Below are 21,068 nucleotides of genomic sequence, written 5' to 3' on the forward strand. Positions count from 1 at the left end.
GTACATGTACAACATGTGAGACTGACAGACTGAGAGTAATTCACACTGGATCTCATAATATTGAACAGTACATGTACAACATGTGAGACTGACATTGTAATTTACACTTGATTTTATAATATTGAACAGTACATGTACAACACGTGAGACTGACAGTGTAATTCACGCTTGATTTTATAATATTGAACAGGACATGTACAACACGTGAGACTGACAGTGTAATTCACACTTGATTTCATGATATTGAACAGTAAATGTACAACATGTGAGACTGGCAGTGTAATTCACACTTGATTTCAGGATATTGAACAGTAAATGTAGAACATGTGATACTGTCAGTGTAATTCACACTTGATTTCATGATATTGAACAGTAAATGTACAACATGTGAGACTGGCAGTGTAATTCACACTTGATTTCATGATATTGAACAGTAAATGTAGAACATGTGAGACTGACAGTGTAATTCACACTTGATTTCATGATATTGAACAGTACATGTACAACAAGTGAGACCGGCAGTGTAATTGACGCTTGATTTCATGATATTGAACAGTAAATGTAGAACATGTGAGACTGACAGTGTAATTCACACTTGATTTCATAATATTGCACAGTACATGTACAACATGTGAGACTGACAGTGTAATTCACACTTGATTTTATAATATTGAACAGTAAATGTACAACATGTGAGACTGACAGTGTAGTTCACACTTGATTTATAATATTGAACAGTACATGTACAACATGTGAGACTGAAACTGTAATTTACACTTGATTTTATAAGATTGAACAGCACATGTACAACATGTGAGACTGACAGTGTAAGTCACACTTGATTTTATAATATTTAACAGTACATGTACAACATGTGAGGCTGACAGTGTAATTCACACTTGATTTATAATATTGAACAGTAAATGTACAACATGTGAGACTGACAGTGTAATTTACACTTGATTTTATAATATTGTACAGTACATGTACAACATGTGAGACTGAAAGTGTAATTTACACTTGATCTCATAATATTGAACAGTACATGTACAACATGTGAGACTGACAGCGTAATTCACACTTGATTTATAATATTGAACAGTAAATGTACAACATGTGAGACTGACAGTGTAATTCACACTTGATTTCATGATATTGAACAGTAAATGTGCAACATGTGAGACTGGCAGTGTAATTCACCCTTGATTTCATAATATTTAACAGTACATGTACAACATGTGAGACTGACAGCGTAATTCACACTTGATTTAAAATATTGAACAGTACATGTACAACATGTGAGACTGATAGTTTAATTCACACATGATTTCATAATATTGAACAGTACATGTACAACATGTGAGACTGACAGACTGAGAGTAATTCACACTGGATCTCATAATATTGAACAGTACATGTACAACATGTGAGACTGACATTGTAATTTACACTTGATTTTATAATATTGAACAGTACATGTACAACACGTGAGACTGACAGTGTAATTCACGCTTGATTTTATAATATTGAACAGGACATGTACAACACGTGAGACTGACAGTGTAATTCACACTTGATTTCATGATATTGAACAGTAAATGTACAACATGTGAGACTGGCAGTGTAATTCACACTTGATTTCAGGATATTGAACAGTAAATGTAGAACATGTGATACTGTCAGTGTAATTCACACTTGATTTCATGATATTGAACAGTAAATGTACAACATGTGAGACTGGCAGTGTAATTCACACTTGATTTCATGATATTGAACAGTACATGTACAACAAGTGAGACCGGCAGTGTAATTGACGCTTGATTTCATGATATTGAACAGTAAATGTAGAACATGTGAGACTGACAGTGTAATTCACACTTGATTTCATGATATTGAACAGTACATGTACAACAAGTGAGACTGGCAGTGTAATTCGCACTTGATTTCATAATATTGAACAGTACATGTACAACATTTGAGACTGACAGTGTAATTCACACTTGATTTTATAATATTGAACAGTACATGTACAACATGCGAGACTGACAGTGTAATTTACACTTGATTTTATAATATTGAACAGTACATGTACAACATTTGAAACTGACAGCGTAATTCACACTTGATTTATAATATTGAACAGTACATGTACAACATGTGAGACTGACAGTGTAATTCACACGTGATCTCATAATATTGAACAGTACATGTACAACATGTGAGACTGACAGACTGAGTGTAATTCACACTTGATCTCATAATATTGAACAGTACATGTACAACATTTGAGACTGACAGTGTAATTCACACTTGATCTCATAATATTGAACAGTACATGTACAACATTTGAGACTGACAGTGTAATTCACACTTGATTTTATAATATTGAACAGCAAATGTACAACATGTGAGACTGACAGTGTAATTTACACTTGATTTTATAATATTGAACAGTACATGTACAACACGTGAGACTGACAGTGTAATTCACACTTGATTTTATAATATTGAACAGTACATGTACAACACGTGAGACTGACAGTGTAATTCACGCTTGATTTAATAATATTGAACAGTAAATGTACAATATGTGAGACTGGCAGTGTAATTCACACTTGATTTCATGATATTGAACATTAAATGTAGAACATGTGAGACTGACAGTGTAATTCACACTTGATTTCATGATATTGAACAGTAAATGTACAACAAGTGAGACTGGCAGTGTAATTCACACTTGATTTATAATATTGAACAGTAAATGCAGAACATGCGAGACTGACAGTGTAATTCACACGTGATTTTATAATATTGAACAGTACATGTACAACATGTGAGACTGACAGTGTAATTCACACTTGATTTTATAATATTGAACAGTACATGTACAACATGTGAGACTGACAGTGTAATTCACACTTCATTTCATGATATTGAACAGTACATGTACAACATGTGAGACTGACAGTGTAATTCACACTTGATTTTATAATATTGCACAGTACATGTACAACATGTGAGACTGACAGTGTAATTCACACTTGATTTTTTAATATTGAACAGTATATGTACAACATGTGAGACTGACAGTGTAATTCACACTTGATTTCATAATATTGAACAGTACATGTACAACATGTGAGACTGACAGTGTAATTCACACTTGATTTTATAATATTGAACAGTACATGTACAACATGTGAGACTGACAGTGTAATTCACACTTGATTTCATAATATTGCACAGTAAATGTAGAACATGTGAGACTGACAGTGTAATTCACACGTGATTTTATAATATTGAACAGTACATGTACAACATGTGAGACTGACAGTGTAATTCACACTTGATTTTATAATATTGAACTGTACATGTACAACACGTGAGACTGACAGTGTAATTCACACTTGATTTTATAATATTGAACAGTATATGTACAACATGTGAGACTGACAGTGTAATTCACACTTGATTTCATAATATTGCACAGTACATGTACAACATGTGAGACTGACAGTGTAATTCACACTTGATTTCATAATATTGCACAGTACATGTACAACATGTGAGACTGACAGTGTAATTCACACTTGATTTCATAATATTGAACAGTACATGTACAACATGTGAGACTGACAGTGTAATTCACACTTGATTTCATGATATTGAACGGTACATGTACAACATGTGAGACTGACAGTATAATTCACACTTCATTTCATGATAGTGAACAGTACATGTACACCATGTGAGACTGACAGTGTAATTCACACTTGATTTTATAATATTGCACAGTATATTACAACATGTGAGACTGACAGTGTAATTCACACTTGATTTCATAATATTGCACAGTACATGTACAACATGTGAGACTGACAGTGTAATTCACACTTGATTTCATAATATTGCACAGTACATGTACAACATGTGAGACTGACAGTGTAATTCACACTTGATTTTATAATATTGCACAGTACATGTACAACATGTGAGACTGACAGTGTAATTCACACTTGATTTTATAATATTGAACAGTAAATGTATAACATGTGAGACTGACTGTGTAGTTCACATTTGATTTTATAATATTGAACAGTTCGTGTACAACATGTGAGACTGACAGTGTAATTCACACTTGATTTTATAATATTGAACAGTAAATGTATAACATGTGAGACTGACTGTGTAGTTCACATTTGATTTTATAATATTGAACAGTACATGTACAACTTGTGAGACTGACAGTGTAATTCACACTTGATTTTATAATATTAAACAGTAAATGTATAACATGTGAGACTGATTGTTGTTCACACTTGATTTTATAATATTGAACAGTTCATGTACAACATGTGCGACTGACAGTGTAATTCACACTTGATTTTATAATATTGAACAGTACATGTACAACATGTGAGACTGACAGTGTAATTCGCACTTGATTTTATAATATTGCACAGTACATGTACAATATGTGAGACTGACAGTGTAATTCACACTTGATTTTATAATATTGAACAGTACATGTACAACATGTGAGACTGACAGTGTAATTCACACTTGTTCTCATAATATTGAACAGTATTGGTACAACCTGATAAACCAGGGAATTATATCTTACGTAATGGGGGAACAGACAATGCAGTATAATTTATGATTCCAATTGCCTCCTCCTCTCTATCAGTTAATGTTGTGTGATGTTATACTAGCAAATGTCTTGCTTCGTTGTATATGTAATTAATGAACAGGGTTATAATAATCCATGATAAAAATAAAAATGCTTACCATGTTGTACAACTCCACGCCCAAACCGACACCAAAGATAAATAAACAAATTACTGTGGCTTTTCCATAATACTTCATTGTAATGTGTACATTTATTTATACTGTGTATCTGTGAAATGAACATATATATACAATTAACGTCCCAATGGAATATATTAGTATTTGATCTCTAACTTTAGTGTACCTCTCCTTGACCTCAACACAAAACTGCTAAATAACAATTTTCGCGATAGGGAAGTGGGCAAGTCAGAGTTATTTGTGTGTGGGTCACAGCTGATGGTTATCACTGGAATCGGTGGGTTTCAGTAATCATCAACAACTGTTTCTAATAACGAAGTGTTTATTTTGTATTTGACAGCAGAAGCAATTACTCTATTTACAGTATAATATTAAGAAGAAAATTAAGCTCACCTTGCGTATTTGGTTTCATTTTACATATTGATAAACTCTAGTACATTATTATTTACTGTATTTTTTTATTCAATATGCACTGAAGGCCTCGCGAACAAAAAATAATCTATGTATGCTGCTGGAACCAGCTATTTTTTGTAATTTTGTAGCTAATTGCGTAAGCTACTTCTGAATACACTTGAAAGTCGGCCTGTTCTACCTTGAAGAATTCTGTGAAATCCATCTAAGGTGCCTACATAAGGCCATAAAATAGGCCCTTGTTTAATCTGTGAAAATGGACTGCTTATGCATTACCAATGATACTAGTATCAGTCAATAAATAAACTAGTATATGATAGTTACACCATATCTTCAGCGACGAGATCAAATGCTCGCCAGCAATAGGAATATGATTACTACATGTACTACTAAAACGCATTAGCCTTATATCATCTTAGATCATTCCACCTATACCTACATCATTACGCCTATATGGATACTAGCATCTACACCATTACATCTGAAATTATACCACTAACTAAATTATTATACATAAAATTATGCCATTAACCTTAATCTACATCATTACCTACAGCAATACACCTAACTACTAAATCATTCCACGATAACGCGATCTACGCCATAAATAAACTGAAGTTTAAGAAATGTGTTTTGAAATACTGTAACTTTACCAGAGACCTAGTTTAAGACGATATTTGAAAGTATGACCACAGAGGTCTACAAAAGACGAGTTGGTTGTAAGAGCAGCTACGTTACGTGCTTTCGAAGCCATTCGGACCCACCAACCGACAGTCGAGAACTGTGTCATGGACAACCATACTTATCCATTCATTTCGCAGTATCAAGCGAATTAATGAAGAACGTTATTCAATTAGGGAAAGGACATTTGTCGCTTAATATTCCCTAACATTAAACTAAAGGGGACGTGAAATCGTACTTACCTCTTCATGCAACTGCGTTACAGGTTTGATTCGCACACAACTGTCATAACATTGTTAATAATCCTCATCCACAACGATCTGTTTTATTGGCGACACATGTTTTAGGGTTGAGTGACGGTTCGTCAGATAGAATGTTTATTCTTTGCAATGTAAACAAAATGAACGTTAGAGGTTTAAAATACAAGTTACCATTAGCTGACCTTGTACTGATATTGTATTTTTTGTTATTGAAATGCGACCTGTTTAATATTGACGGAGATATTTTACTGTGTGGTATTTATATTACTCCTGAGCAGTCTTCTTTCTATAATGACTTTAATACAAACTAGCCGGTAGTCTTGTTGGCGATCCGCTCCGCTCAAAATCAAGCAACATGTTTTCGGTTGTTTCCATAGTGTGACATAAACGTGAAGCTAACGTCGGTTTATATCTAAATGGGCCCATATACGAAATTTGCAAAAAAAACATTCAGTCTTTAGAAGTCACTTAGTTTATTACTAGGACGTATTCTTCTGTTACATCATTTATTATTTCCATCCGTTTTGCGATAGTATTTTCTAGAATGAAGGCAGCATTTACAGTTCATTCAAAGTTTAAAGTTGCGTTGGGATTACGTTGATACAGTGTCACAATGTCGGAGCCGGCGATCTCCTACCAGTATGCAACGTAGCCAAAATAAAATGCATGGTCATTTGAACACTGCTATTACAAAACCACGGTCGGCTGGCATCGGTATCGCTGGGTGTATATGATAAAGGGAAGTTGTTCAACCAAATTTGCCGAGTTCGCAGTTTTTCGCCAATAAAAAGATAACTAAGGCAAACCATCACGGTTTTTCAGCATTTTTGTAATAAAGACATTATTCTCTATCAATAATCCGCCCAAAACAGGAACACTTCTACTAATTCTTGTGTTTTTTCGACGTTTTTCGAAAAACCTGCGATTAGGCTGCGAAAGTAGAACATTCCGGAGGGGATGAAACGGAAGAGCCAAATTTAACGCGTAAAAAATAGAACGCGTATTTTGACCTCTATGTGGCCAACCAATGGCTGGACACGATACGTTGGCGGTCGTCGCCAAAGAGCCCCGCGTCCATCGCCTGGCGATGCTCTTCCGTCCTAGTAATAAACTAACATGTTGCTTGTTTTTGAGTGGAGCGGATCGCCAACCAGCCTACCGGCTTGTATTAACAATTTCTCAATCCCAATCCGCTTAGAATCTGACCATTTACCTTTGAAGTTTGTCATGAATATTTATCCACATTTCGATTTGTGTTACCATGAAAATTTAAATATTTCTTATTCAAAATATGTGTGAAACCCTGATAAACCGAATAATTTGTTAGTCATATGTGTTCAGTTATCTCGTTTTGATAACTTCATTGAGGATCCAAACTCTTCTATTGAGGATTTTACACTGCAATTTTCTGAATTATGTCGCAGTGGTGCTACCAAATGTAACGTGGTTAAAAGTGTTGTTATTCTTTCTCACAATACTCATAGACAACCTGTTTGGTTTGACGATGACTGTAAACAATTAAAGTCTTACAAATACAGTTTGCTTAGACAATTTCGAAAGTATGGGAATCAACACCTTTTGAATGAATTTAGTGACGCTATGAAACGTTTTAAAGCAATGTGTCGTCATAAAAAGAACATTTCTTTAAAATAAAAAAGCCAATTTAATAAGTTCTTTAGCTAATCTTACAACATTTTGGTCAGCATTCAGAAACCATACTTTTACGTCTACTCCTAGAGGCGCTCAAATTGCCTCTGATGAATGGTATGATTATTTTAAAGATCTGTTTTCACAAAATTTTTAAGAAGGGTTCCACAACCTTATAGGGGAATTTCTTTGCTAAGTATTTTCAGTAAAATGTTTACTTCTATTTTAAATGGTCGTCTTGTTTATTGGGCAGAAGTACTGAAGGGTAAGCTGGTTTTAGAAAGAGCTACTCCACTATTGATAATATTTTCATACTACAGTCATTGATTCAGACATATCTTACTATAAAAAAAGAGTAAATTTTACTGTGCTTTTATGTGATTTCTCCAGGTAAATTACATAATACAAGTCAAATGGGTTTTCAACTTGCACCTGATCTGACTGAACTGTTCCGTTTATTATTTGCCGATGATGTTGTTCTTTTTTCAAATAGTGTTATAGGTTTACAAAGATTGCTAAATGGTTTAAGTTCTTATTGCAAACAATGGAAAATGTCTGTTAATGTGCAGAAAACAACAATTATTGATTTTAAGTGTGGAAGGCGTGTTGCAATGAACAATAAAAAATGGTCTTTTAAAAGGGAGAAGGTTGGGGTTGTTTCTTATTATAAATATGTTGGGTATTTGATTTTCCTGTCGTCTTAAGTGGCCGCACGCCACTAACGTTCTTGCTCAGCAAGGAAAAAGTCTCGTTTGAGTGTTTCAACTAAAATTGGCTATAATGGTCAACTTCCCCTTGACGCATTTTCCAAAATGGTTGATTCAATGGTCGTCCCGATTTCAACGTACGCCTCTAAAATCTGGAGATACCAATGTTATGAATATTTAAAACGTGTTCAAATACTTGCATGTCAAATGTATTTGGGCGTAACCAAAAATGCACGAATGTGGGCGTTACCCAATTTATTTGTTAATCACAAAGAAATGTATTGAAAATTGGGCCAAAGTGATTAATATGCCAATTCATCGTTTATAATATTGAACTGTGGGCTGTACGTTTAAAACATACCCAGGTTAACGAGACAAAAGATTTGTTATACTTATGTAATTTACATGATGCTTGGGAAACTCAACAAGTCTGTAACATAGATGATGTTGTTAAGTTATTCACTTCACGTTTTAAGGAAATATTGTTTTCTGAATGGTATTACGAAATCTTGATAAATTGGTTACTTATCGTAGTTTGAAAACCAACATAGAACCCGAAAGATATCTGTCACTTGTAATGTTGTAACGTTTACGCTGCTCCTGCCACCATTTACGTATTGAAACTGACAGAAAAAATAATATTGAAAGACATAAACGGTTTTGCATCCTATGTGATTCTAATGAAATTGAAGACGAGTACCATTTTGTTCTTTGTCTTTGTTTTTGTCTGCCCTTCGACACCGTCCGCCAATATTGTCTAGCATTATTCTTATGGGAGGGGTGGATCCTGTAAGTCAGAAATCAACAAAGCTCCTACCATATATTTTTATGGTTGTACCCAATGATTATTGGAGTTTGAATAATCCATAATTACAGCAAGGTTTAATTTTAGTGGATTTAGTGCTACGATAGATTCAGTCTTTTTTCTCCTAGAAGAACATGTTTAACAAAATAATGTTAACATATATTCATAAATGCAACTATGTTTAGTTCACTTTGCTTCATCTCCCGTAAGTAACGTGAATTAGAGAAATAACAGAAGATATATGTGACCGCCACTACGAATTATGTACTTGGTAAAACGCCAGGTAAACCTTCACTATGTATACATTAAATGGGACGAAGATTACATGACTAGCACGTCACCATAAAAGTTCTTGATATCGGTCACATGTACTTGATGAATGACTTAAATGTAAGTGATGCCATAGTAGTTTTAATTTGTTATAGCAAATACTGTGTAATGTAGCGTTTCTTTCTTGTGCGATGTATCGCCGGCGGTGATTGCCTGAAAGTAGCCACCGACGCATTGTACACAAGTGATAGTTGTAGTAATTTTCCAAGTTTTGCATGACGTTACTTTAAATAGTGCTTACCGATAGTAACAAATATTATAGAACAATAGAATAAAATACTTAATTGATTTGCATGGAAACTTGGCAATACAACGACTGACAATATTGGAGAGTAAGGTATCACTCTGTCTGAATACAAGGCCTACTCTCTGTAATACCTGATGACTTGAGAGAAAATATTCATGCCAATACCCATGAGTGGTCTGATTTTCGAAATGAAGTCAACTGAAATTCTAAGTCAAACAAAATGTAATTTTTAAACTGCAACAATCTCCACAGATTATGGAGCATTTCAATACAAAATTCTACATAGAGTTCTATCAACTAATTTAATACTGTATAAATGTAAAATAATCGGCCCCACTGTTCTTTTTTTGAGAAAGTAGAAGAAACATTAGAACACCTATTTGTTAACTGTAATGTTGTAAAGAGACTGTGGAGACAGCTTAAAGCGATTGCACACTTATTGTGAATACTGTTTATGTTGTCAAAGATATAATTATAGATCTATATGAACTTGAAAATATATCACTAAATTTTATTTTTCTATTCAAAAATATGTATACACCTGTAGAGTTCAAAAGGTTCATCTAACAAAATATGCATATACAAGTTGGATCAGGGAAAATATAAATATTGAACTACAAATCTCAATGAACTTAAAATAAGATCACATTCATTACCAGAAATAGGAACCACTAGATAATTGACTAAATATTGGACAAATGTAATAATACGTTGTACCAGATCAAATTTGGATTTGTATTTATTCTTTTTTTCTCTCGTTTCTCTCTATATACCACTATGTAATGTAAGATTTTGTGTGTTGTATGTTCATATTATTAATACGAAATAAAAACATTATTTAAATACATAAAAACCCAGAGGAACACAATCACAAGAATTTTGGTTTAACTGTATTTAATTATCAACTATATACACCAGAGAAAATAAAATACATGTACATTAAAAAACATAGTAAGTTATAAATCATTAGCTGACCTATTAATTAATTAAGTAATTTATTGATTTACTAAAAATGAAACTGACGTAACCATAGAGCGTCGAGGCGCATGAACTACGGGAGACGAGTTATTAGTTCACACACGAGTTGAGCGGAATTCAAGATGGTGCCACGCATGATTTGTGTGACGTCGCTGATAAAAATGACCCGTAACACTATTCAAAGGTGAACTATTTTCAGACCGTTGCCAGAGAACGATTGCCTTATCATTGTATACAATTCTGAAGATGCTTTTGTCATGAATTTGTTTTTGCGTATCTGTTAACCGACTTAATTAACTGATTATTAGCGAATTGCTGTGTTATGTCTGTCATCGTGTAGGCCTATTTGAAGTTTTGGACGGAACTTGGCTCAGTGATTTGGAACTAATTACCAGATAATCGTCGCCATTTTGACAGTTTATATTCATAGTTATTAATGTAGTGAACGATTAATCAAAAGATATGACGTATTCAGTACTTAGTGTGATTGGCTTTATGATTGAAGGTTACGCCCTAGAGTCTTTTTACTGCTTTGTAACTGGTTAGAGTTTTGAAAATGAATAAAGAGAGTTTGAGTTGGTCTTGGGGAACACATCACGATAGACGCGGTAGAGAAAGTGCAGTCCTGGGCAGTCGAGAGTGCAGTCCAGGGGCGAGCCTTGAGGCAGTTGAGGAGAAAGAGACTCAATTCTAGACAATGTGGCTTCAAAAAGACTTGTTCTGGCACACAGTCAGCTGGCGCACACGTGATAATAAAATAAATACGAGATTAAGCCAGCCGATAACAAAATTCGGCCGAATTCGGAGTTTTTGTGTGGAAAAATCCTTTGCATACGGACACCTAATTAAACGAAGAACCTAGAACACTTTCCTGGGGGTATTTGAAACTGAAATTGTCATCTGACATCTGGCTTAATATTATCCCAATGGATCGTATTTCTGTGAAAGATTTGTATTTTTGTCCAGATTTGTAGGAATCTAAAAAACGCGTTTCACAACTTGTCTCTTATTTAGTTTTATGCTGCATTCAAGATGGCGGCCCCCATATAGTAAATATCATATTTATTTTATTATCACGTGTGCGCCAGCTGACTATGTTCTGGCACACATTTGTATAGCCTATCGATGTCAGTACCCCTCCCGAGGCCGTCTTTAAGCCTCCTATTTATGTTGCGATTTACTTCATTATTTGCTTTTCATCTTAGTTTGTATATCTGTTTTTCTTTCTTCCTTAAATAAATATATTCAACATATTTTTTATTTATGTTGCAATGTGTCACGCGGTGCATTATGTTGTTATTGTCAAAATACTACGTTCTCGCATTCGCTGTGGCGCCCTTTCCAATTTATATGTGTTATATGTGTTTAACAGTTTACCGCAGGCAACCTACAGTAAGCGCCGTGGTACTATTTTCATACAGGTATGTTTCTCTACTTTCTGTTGTTACAAATATCCAACTCTATACAGTAGCTTCAGTTTTCAAAGCAACGTTTTCAAATCTGCTAATGGTTAAACTGATAGCCAGGCAAACATTCATCGTAGGAGCGAGAGCGCCAGGGATGTTCGTATATTGCACTCACATCACAGCCATGACAACACCAAATGTTCCACATCAAAACGTGTGGTCAGTTGTTTTCGTTGGTTGACCACTTCATAAAGTCTTATGTTTTAGTATGAACAGTGAATTCTAACAATTATAATAAGCATACGCTAATAATGCCAATATACACTTGTTTTACAGGTAACCGCTATGGGACATGATATTAGTGTATCAGCCCCTCTTTGGAGGAATGCCGTTGTTAGGTTGTTTGGTATATTTGTATGCGGAATTGTTCTCGGAATGGGATTGTGTAAAATGGTAAGCTATGATTGAAACCGACGTTCAGTATCAACATGAAAACAAAAATAAAATATAAATAGAGACTTACTGAATGTAACTATGTTATTTGTTTGATATTCACTCCACAGACGGATATAAGGCATATTAAAAACATTTAATTTTCAACCAATGCAACGTTTATGATACTACCATGCAAAAGTTAAAACAAATAACCATGAAATAATTAAGTTAATGTATTGCACACTTAGGTGATGACTGATCAAATAACACGTCACATGATACGGCGAGATGATCGATCCGGTCTATCTCAACTGATCAATCAATTCGATGACCCAATGACTCCAAGTAGCGAACGAGTAGCAGAAAAGAACAACGTGAGTAACTTTGAATACGACAGTTACGGCCGTTATGGTCTGGATTGGACAGGTATTGTAGCTGAACTGGAGTGGATGTACCGTCACAATAAAGAGAAATCTGAACACAAAAAACTTACATTGGTTAATTTTGAAATCGGTAAAGCGTCGTCTGGGCAGACTTCGTTGGACCATACTAAGTAAGTGAAAAGAACATCACAGAATAGTTTCGTGATTTGTAGTTGAAAAGCGCTAAATTGTAATCTTCATAATTATGTGTCGCCAAAAACAACCTTGTAACATTTCTCTCTGTCAAGCTCACCAACAACTTTCAAGTTATACTATCAATGCGACGTAGAATATGCTGATAATTTATATTAAAATATGAGTATTCCTATTACTTATATTATTTCCATATAAATAAAAGCTGTTTACTTGGAGCTCCGATGACAGCAAGTCAAAATATGAACCATTACATTACAATGCGATCGAACAAACGAGAATCAATAGTATTGGACAGCCGCTTCGAAAAACAATAACATTTTTTTTTCATTTGGCACATGCTATACGTGAAAAGCTTACTAAAGAGTTATAATTTATAATTTTATTTAATACAGTTTCTTTTGTAGAAGCGTGCTTTATTCATATAATATTCAGTGACTGCTGTTTGAGTCGACAGTATTATTCCTGACTGACGTATTTCTTTATAGATTGAATCTTCTTAATAACAAAATACAACATCGAAATATGGTCCACGTAGTCATACAGGCGTACGATGACTATAATAACAAGCAGTGTCGAGGTGGTGATTTTTTCTCCGCTGTTATGTCCAATGAGAAGCTACAACAGAGTACTTCCGGTAGAGTGTTGGATTATGGGAATGGCACATATTCAGTGTTATTTTATGCTGCATGGACAGGAGATGCCGAGATAAACATCGTGCTCACCTCAACCAGAGAAGTAAATGATTACCTCCAAAAAATGTTAAAAAGAAAAGTTACCATGCATTTAGGTGCTATATACAAGGATGGTACACATACAGAAGAAACCAAATGTTCTATTGTCAGCAAAGTCCCATGGGAAAAGAAATGTGAATATAGAAATCCTTCGGCGTTTGGAAATACTGTGATATTATGCGACAAACCAGAAAACATTGCCTGTGAAAAATTGGTGAATATTAGTTCCGGTGTCCCACAGTCCGGTGACCTCACCAGTGCCGAAATGCAAGCACTTACTCTACTGTATGAAGGGTAATACCCACATGATACTTAACCTTTCTTTTTTCATTCTTCTATTGTTTGCTATAATATACGATGGACAGATATGTCTGTGTAAAAAATGATTATATCTGTACCGCCAAATGCGACCTCTTCTTAATCTTATTTTGGAGGTGGGTCACAGCTCCGGAAATTTTTATTGATATTATTTATATCTTCCTTAGCATTCTAGAAAAAAGAAACTACAGAAAATGTTCATACCATGCATACTAATCCGTTCACGCAAACTTTCTGAAAGAGTTATTCGTTTTAGATCTTTTTTTTTTTTTGAAGGAGGTAAATGAGCCTAGGGTTATTGGCGGCACAGTCATGATATATATGGAGAACCCGACACTTATCATGTTCACACAGTATAAATACAGTCCATGTCAATCGTGGCAGTTGTATTTTCTGGCATGAAATGTATAACTACTAAACGTACAGCCATCTATCATTATACCAATTCCACTTGCACAAGAACATTTGGCAAACAACTCCACAATAAAGTAGAAATCTCCCAAATATGCCCAGTCAAGCATACAAAAATGTTCTCGAAAGAATTCACAGTATGTTAGAAAACAAAACAGGACACATTTTTTATAGAATGCTACATTGCTCGAATGTGTTGTTGGTATTTTGCAGAAAGAATTCAAACCCCCGGATAAAAGGAACACCCATCAAAATTAAAATTGTCGGTAAGTTGGATAAAATCACTTTGTGTTTATGGACGCATATACAGTAGAACAATGGTTTTGCAATATATAACAAGAAACATTTTTGTGTTGTTTTTAAATTGAATTTAAAATTTTGTTGCCAATTGTAGATATTATATATCCTAGGTTGGCACCACTCAGAGCTATTATTGTATCTACTATAATATTTGTACCGATAATATTGTATACTAATTTTTGGTGTCACGCGGGGATAATATCGTATATCCTATTTTGGTGTCACACAGCGATAATATCGTATATCCTATTTTGGTGTCACACAGCGATAATATCGTATATCCTATTTTGGTGTCACTCAACGATAATATCGTATATCCTATTTTGGTGTCACTCAACGATAATATCGTATATCCTATTTTGGTGTCACACAGCGATAATATTTTATATCCTATTTTGGTGTCACTCAACGATAAAATCGTATATCCTATTTTGGTGTCACTCAACGATAATATCGTATATCCTATTTTGGTGTCACTCAACGATAATATCGTATATCCTATTTTGGTGTCACACAGCGATAATATCGTATATCCTATTTTGGTGTCACTCAACGATAATATCGTATATCCTATTTTGGTGTCACTCAACGATAATATCGTATATCCTATTTTGGTGTCACTCAACGATAATATCGTATATCCTATTTTGGTGTCACTCAACGATAATATCATATATCCTATTTTGGTGTCACACAACGATAATATCGTATATCCTATTTTGGTGTCACTCAACGATAATATCGTATATCCTATTTTGGTGTCACACAGCGATAATATCGTATATCCTATTTTGGTGTCACTCAACGACAATATCGTATATCCTATTTTGGTGTCACACAGCGATAATATTGTATATCATATTTTGGTGTCACACAGCGATAATATCGTATATCCTATTTTGGTGTCACTCAACGATAATATCGTATATCCTATTTTGGTGTCACTCAACGATAATATCGTATATCCTATTTTGGTGTCACTCAGCGATAATATCGTATATCCTATTTTGGTGTCACACAGCGATAATATCGTATATCCTATTTTGGTGTCACTCAATGATAATATCGTATATCCTAATTTGGTGTCACACAGCGATAATATCGTATATCCTAAAAGGGTAAAAGGCACGTCCCCATAATGTGATTTGCATTAAGTGCCCCCCCCCCGAATCATAACGTATCTATGTATTGTGAGTCTGCTCAGAAATAAAAAAAGATCTGTCATACGCTTGAGGGAATTATACTCCTTATTTTCGCGGGACCATTCAACGCTTGAAAACTGGTCATCAGCCAGTCATATCATCTGTTACCATTTCGTCATCATGATGCGTGATCGATTCGTGACCATGATGTTATGTCACAGTGATGTTCCAACTTTTTTATTATCATGATGTCATCCAATGTATTCTTTCATAATATAAACAAGCGTGTTCGAGGAAAACTGTTGGTCATGACCATATAACGCGGGTTCTTTGTTAAGAGAACGATACATTTGTATTTAGAATCTCCCTTCCAACAAAAAAATGGCGGCGTTTGATGTTTGAAGTCAATACAGTCGCTGGCAAATGTATGTATACCAACATGTATACCAAAAATAAGTTCATTCTAACTATTTTAGTAATCCTATAAACGATATAATGTACGTGAATGTACAAAAAATACCCTTACTATGATTCTAGGTAGGAGACTTTCAGCAATGATTCAGAACAGTTCCAACACATGTAATCAAAGAAAGCTTAGAAAGAACTCCCATGTGCTGAGAGTATTGGAGACACATTAAATATAATTCGAAATTACTTAGCTGAAAACTAATTATGCAAATCAGAAAATTAATATGAACATATTTGAGTGTAAAACTAATGAGGTCTGCGCAATGTAACAGAAAATCTATGTTTCCAAGTTTAATTTAAATGTGATTAGAACCAAAAAATTATGAATCATTATGCTTATTAGGGAATTAATATGAACAGATTTTTACCCCAAACTAATTAGGTTTGTACATTGTCCTAGAGCATCTTTGTACTAAGTTTCATTAAAATGGAATAATTAGTACTTTAGATATCAGTGTGAAAGCTTAAAATTGGTTAATTATGCAAATTAGGTAAATAATATGTACAGATTTTAACCCACAATTATCCAGGTCTGTCTATTGAACTACAGCATCCATTTACATTCATTGATATGTGATGTTTAGTACCTGAGATATCAGTGTGAAAGTTGGTTAATTATGCAAATTAGGTGATTAATATGCACAAATATTTACCGGAAACTAATTGGGTCTGCATAATTCTAGATTCATTGAAATGTGATGATTAGTACTTTAGATATCAGTAGAAAAGCTGAAAATTAATTATGCAAATTAGTTAATTAATATGCACAGTTATTTGCCCTAAAACTAATCAGGTCTCTGCATAGTCCTAAAGGATCTATGTACCAAGTTTCATTGACATGTGATGATTAGTACTTGAGATACCCGTAGAAAAGCTGAAAAATAACTAATTATGCAAATTAGGTGATTAATATGCACAAATATTTATCGGAAACAATCAATCTCTGCATAGTCCTTGAGTATGTAAGTACCAAGTTTCATTGAAATGTAATGCTCACTATTTATATCAAATGCTGAAATTAATTAATTATGCAAATTAGGTAATTAATATGTACTGATATTACCATAAAAACTAACAGGTCTGTGCAGTGTCATATGACATCTATGTACCAAGTTTCATTGAAATGTGATGATTAGTACTTATATCAAATGCTGAAAATTAATTAATTATGCAAATTAGGTAATTAATATGTACTGATATTACCATAAAAACTATCAGGTCTGTGCAGTGTCATATGACATCTATGTACCAAGTTTCATTGAAATGTGATGATTAGTACTTGAGATATCAGTGGAAAAACCAAAAATTGACTAATGATTATGCAAATTAGGTAATTAGTATCCACGGATTATTACCAAAAACTAATCAAATCCTAGCATTAGTTCAGAGCATGTATGTACAAAGTTTCATCAAAATCCAATGAGTGGTTGTTTAGATATCAGTGGAACAATCATGGAACAGCTAAAAATCAGCTAATTATCATGCAAATTAGGTAATTAATATGCACGGATTTTTACCAAAAACTAATCAAATCTGCGCATATGTTCAGAGCATCTATGTACCAAGTTTCATCAAAATCCAATGAGTGGTTCTTTAGATATCAGTGGAACAGTCATAGAACAGCTAAAAATTAGCTAATTATCATGCAAATTAGGTAATTAACGAGCATGGATTTTTACCAAAACCTAATCAAATCTGCGCATTGGCCCAGAGCATCTATGCACCAAGTTTTATCAAAAACCGATGTATGGTTCTTGAGATAGCAGTGGAACAGTCGGACACACATACACACACACACATACACACACACACACACAAACTGCAAAGACTCCATTATGTGCTTCGCACATGGGAGTCAAAAACGAAAACTCAGTTTGCTTCTCGCAGGCCACATAAAACTGAATATTGATTAAAACACTACGACCACTTCTAGGTGATGAAAAACATTGTTATTGAATTACAGTCAGTGGAGTAAGCCAGTGTTAGATGTGAATCGCAGCTGCGAGTATTATTATTAAATGTGAATCACAGCTGCGATTATTATTATACCGACCGTTGTTAATAAATGCCACCAGCGGCTCAGAAATTAAAAAAATCTTAATTCATCTGCCTAGTTAATTAATTATTACATTATTGGTTTCCACTGATTCAATATACATTACAGGAGAATTGTTGAACTAGAACGAGAGCTTATCACACGTCAGCTAAATTTTAACTTGACAACAGATTATCCATAACAGATACATTTAAGATGTTGGACTTTTATTTATTTCAGGCTCTGATCTATCCACTCCAGCACTGCCGCCGTGTGGTCCTGATTTACCGATTCCTGTATCCGATGGCTATTGGGTTGACAACGTTACATTCATTCCGATGGTTTGCCAAAGTCAACAGTGGGATAAAAATACAGGAGAAATATGTTTGTCAAAAAAGTTGATCAGAGTTTACGGTGACGCAACATTGAACGGCGTGCAAACGTACTTGAAACACAATTTCAAAGCAGACATTCACTATCAATTTGATGCTCCGAGGATCGGTGGTTCCCCAGTCCCTGTTGAACGAATGGTGTTGGAGAGTGATTATCTTGATGATATTTCACAAGCTGATTGTAGCGCAAAACAAGTTGTGGTTATTCTATCCTTAATGTACCATTTCCGTTGGTGGTCGAACTCTGCGTACATAGACAGAATCTTTCATGCCAAGCTAGCGGTTCAACGGTTAATGGTCAGATGTCCAGATGCAATAGTCTTGGTCAAGTTGGCCCATCCCATTGACGGGATGAATGTTGCCCCACCACGAAAGAATAATTGGATTTTATATGATATGAATAGAATTACGCGTTATATTTTCCGAGATATCGGAGTAAGTTTTATTGAAGTGTGGGACATGGTTCAATCTCATTTCAATATGCCTGTGGTACATTTATCACCACATATTGTACAACAAGAAGTCAATTTGATTATGTCTTATATTTGTCCAGATATGGTTAAAAATTCCGATATTGATAGTTAGGTGTTGTATCATTGGGGTTAGTTATACAACACATCATTATATGATGTGTATGCATAGATGTAATTTTATTAAAATGTACTGTCACTTAGAGGCTATGATCATAATACATCTTCACATCTTGTTTAACTTACTTGGTTGTTAGTTTTGTTGTCGTGTCGTTTGTTTACAGGTATTTCCTTTATTCAGGGTTACTATGTATTTTCGTTGAATTTTTTTGAAGATTTGCAAACCTGTAAATTGTATAAATTCATTTTTTCGGCTCCTGCATTGCCGCCATTAGAAAATTCAAAACATCAAAAAAAAACATGTATTAATATCTGGGCTTCTAGGTCGTCATCATTTCAATATATATTTTCAAGAATAAGACTTTGAATGAAAGTCAGTCACCTGTAGTAATCAGTGGACGTCGCGCCCAGGTCAAAACTTGTACATGTAATTTCTATTAGAATAGCGCATTGAACTGTGAGGAAATCAATGTTTATCAACACAAATGTCGAACATGCGCGGCCCGACGACCACCGCGCTTATTGAAATAAAAAAAATCATACATACCTCTGGGTAAAACAACATTGTGTATTTGTATAGACTTTGGTGTATACGTGACGCCATATTGTACGGTATAATGGTAACCCAAATATCTAACCACCCCCCCCATTGCAAGATTAAACATTGTATAAGTTATTATAATAAACGATCGTGATCTTAGCCGTTTTTTCCACGGATTTTCAGGTAGGTATGATCATGTAAACAATGAAAATCCGTGGAAATAATAAATTTCATTTATTACTCGTTAGGCAGAGTAGCACGCTTACTGGTGGTTGGGAAGGTCAGACGGCTGAAATGCAAATTTTTAACACAAAAAATGCAACCAATCAGGAACCGGGTGCCTCAAGAGTAGACTCCCCAATATAGGGAGGCATACTAAAGCCGGCCACCTGAACAATAATTAGGGCCCGACAATTTTAATGCATTAAACAGTATATTATTGGGCTGGATAGCGCAGATCAAAACCAGCAGTTCCAAGAAAAAAGGCTGGCTTCAGTCGAAAGCGTCATCGCGCTAACACTTTCGTGCATGGTGGTGCTGCTGTAGAGACTCTCCTCCATAGGTTGGAGGCTCTCTCGGGTAGAAGTTAATGAAAAATTCTGAGATCTCCAGAACCCCGCTTGAAGGCAAAGATTTGGCTATCCTGCACACACCTGTTGTTCAAAACTGGTCGCTGAAAAAGCCATTAAAGTGTACAATTCCATGACCGTATCGACAATCCACTGTGAAATGGTGCGATCAAAGAGCCAACTCAGAGCACGGACAGGACATAGAATCCGTTCCTGGCGGTCCTTCATGCCTACTATGTTAGCTAGACGTGGGATGACAAGATTACGCCCTGGGATTGAT

The 21,068-nt window shown here is 34.7% G+C and overlaps 2 protein-coding genes across 2 annotated transcripts in view; one reads left to right on the forward strand and one right to left on the reverse strand.

Annotated features, from left to right (window-relative positions):
* The window catches only part of LOC144357562 (NXPE family member 3-like), a 36,922-nt gene extending 30,708 nt beyond the window's left edge, over nt 1-6,214 (reverse strand). The window contains exons 1-2 of the mRNA XM_085506240.1: nt 6,141-6,214; nt 4,789-4,897 (exon numbers count right to left, since the gene is read on the reverse strand). Coding sequence (XP_085362366.1) covers nt 4,789-4,866 — 78 coding nt within the window. The 5' untranslated portion in view covers nt 4,867-4,897; nt 6,141-6,214. The remainder of the gene's footprint in view (nt 1-4,788; nt 4,898-6,140) is intronic.
* Nucleotides 6,215-12,201: 5,987 nt separating this feature from the next.
* Nucleotides 12,202-20,240, forward strand: LOC100372036 (NXPE family member 4-like). Its single transcript, XM_002737626.3, has 6 exons — nt 12,202-12,293; nt 12,615-12,731; nt 12,962-13,266; nt 13,777-14,316; nt 14,965-15,017; nt 18,937-20,240. Exons 2-6 carry the CDS (start codon nt 12,624-12,626, stop codon nt 19,671-19,673), a joined length of 1,743 nt encoding a protein of 580 aa, XP_002737672.1. The 5' UTR covers nt 12,202-12,293; nt 12,615-12,623; the 3' UTR covers nt 19,674-20,240.
* Nucleotides 20,241-21,068: the final 828 nt, after the last annotated feature.

Source organism: Saccoglossus kowalevskii, chromosome 12, assembly GCF_978046115.1.
Source record: "Saccoglossus kowalevskii chromosome 12, keSacKowa6.1, whole genome shotgun sequence".
NCBI lineage: Eukaryota > Metazoa > Hemichordata > Enteropneusta > Harrimaniidae > Saccoglossus > Saccoglossus kowalevskii.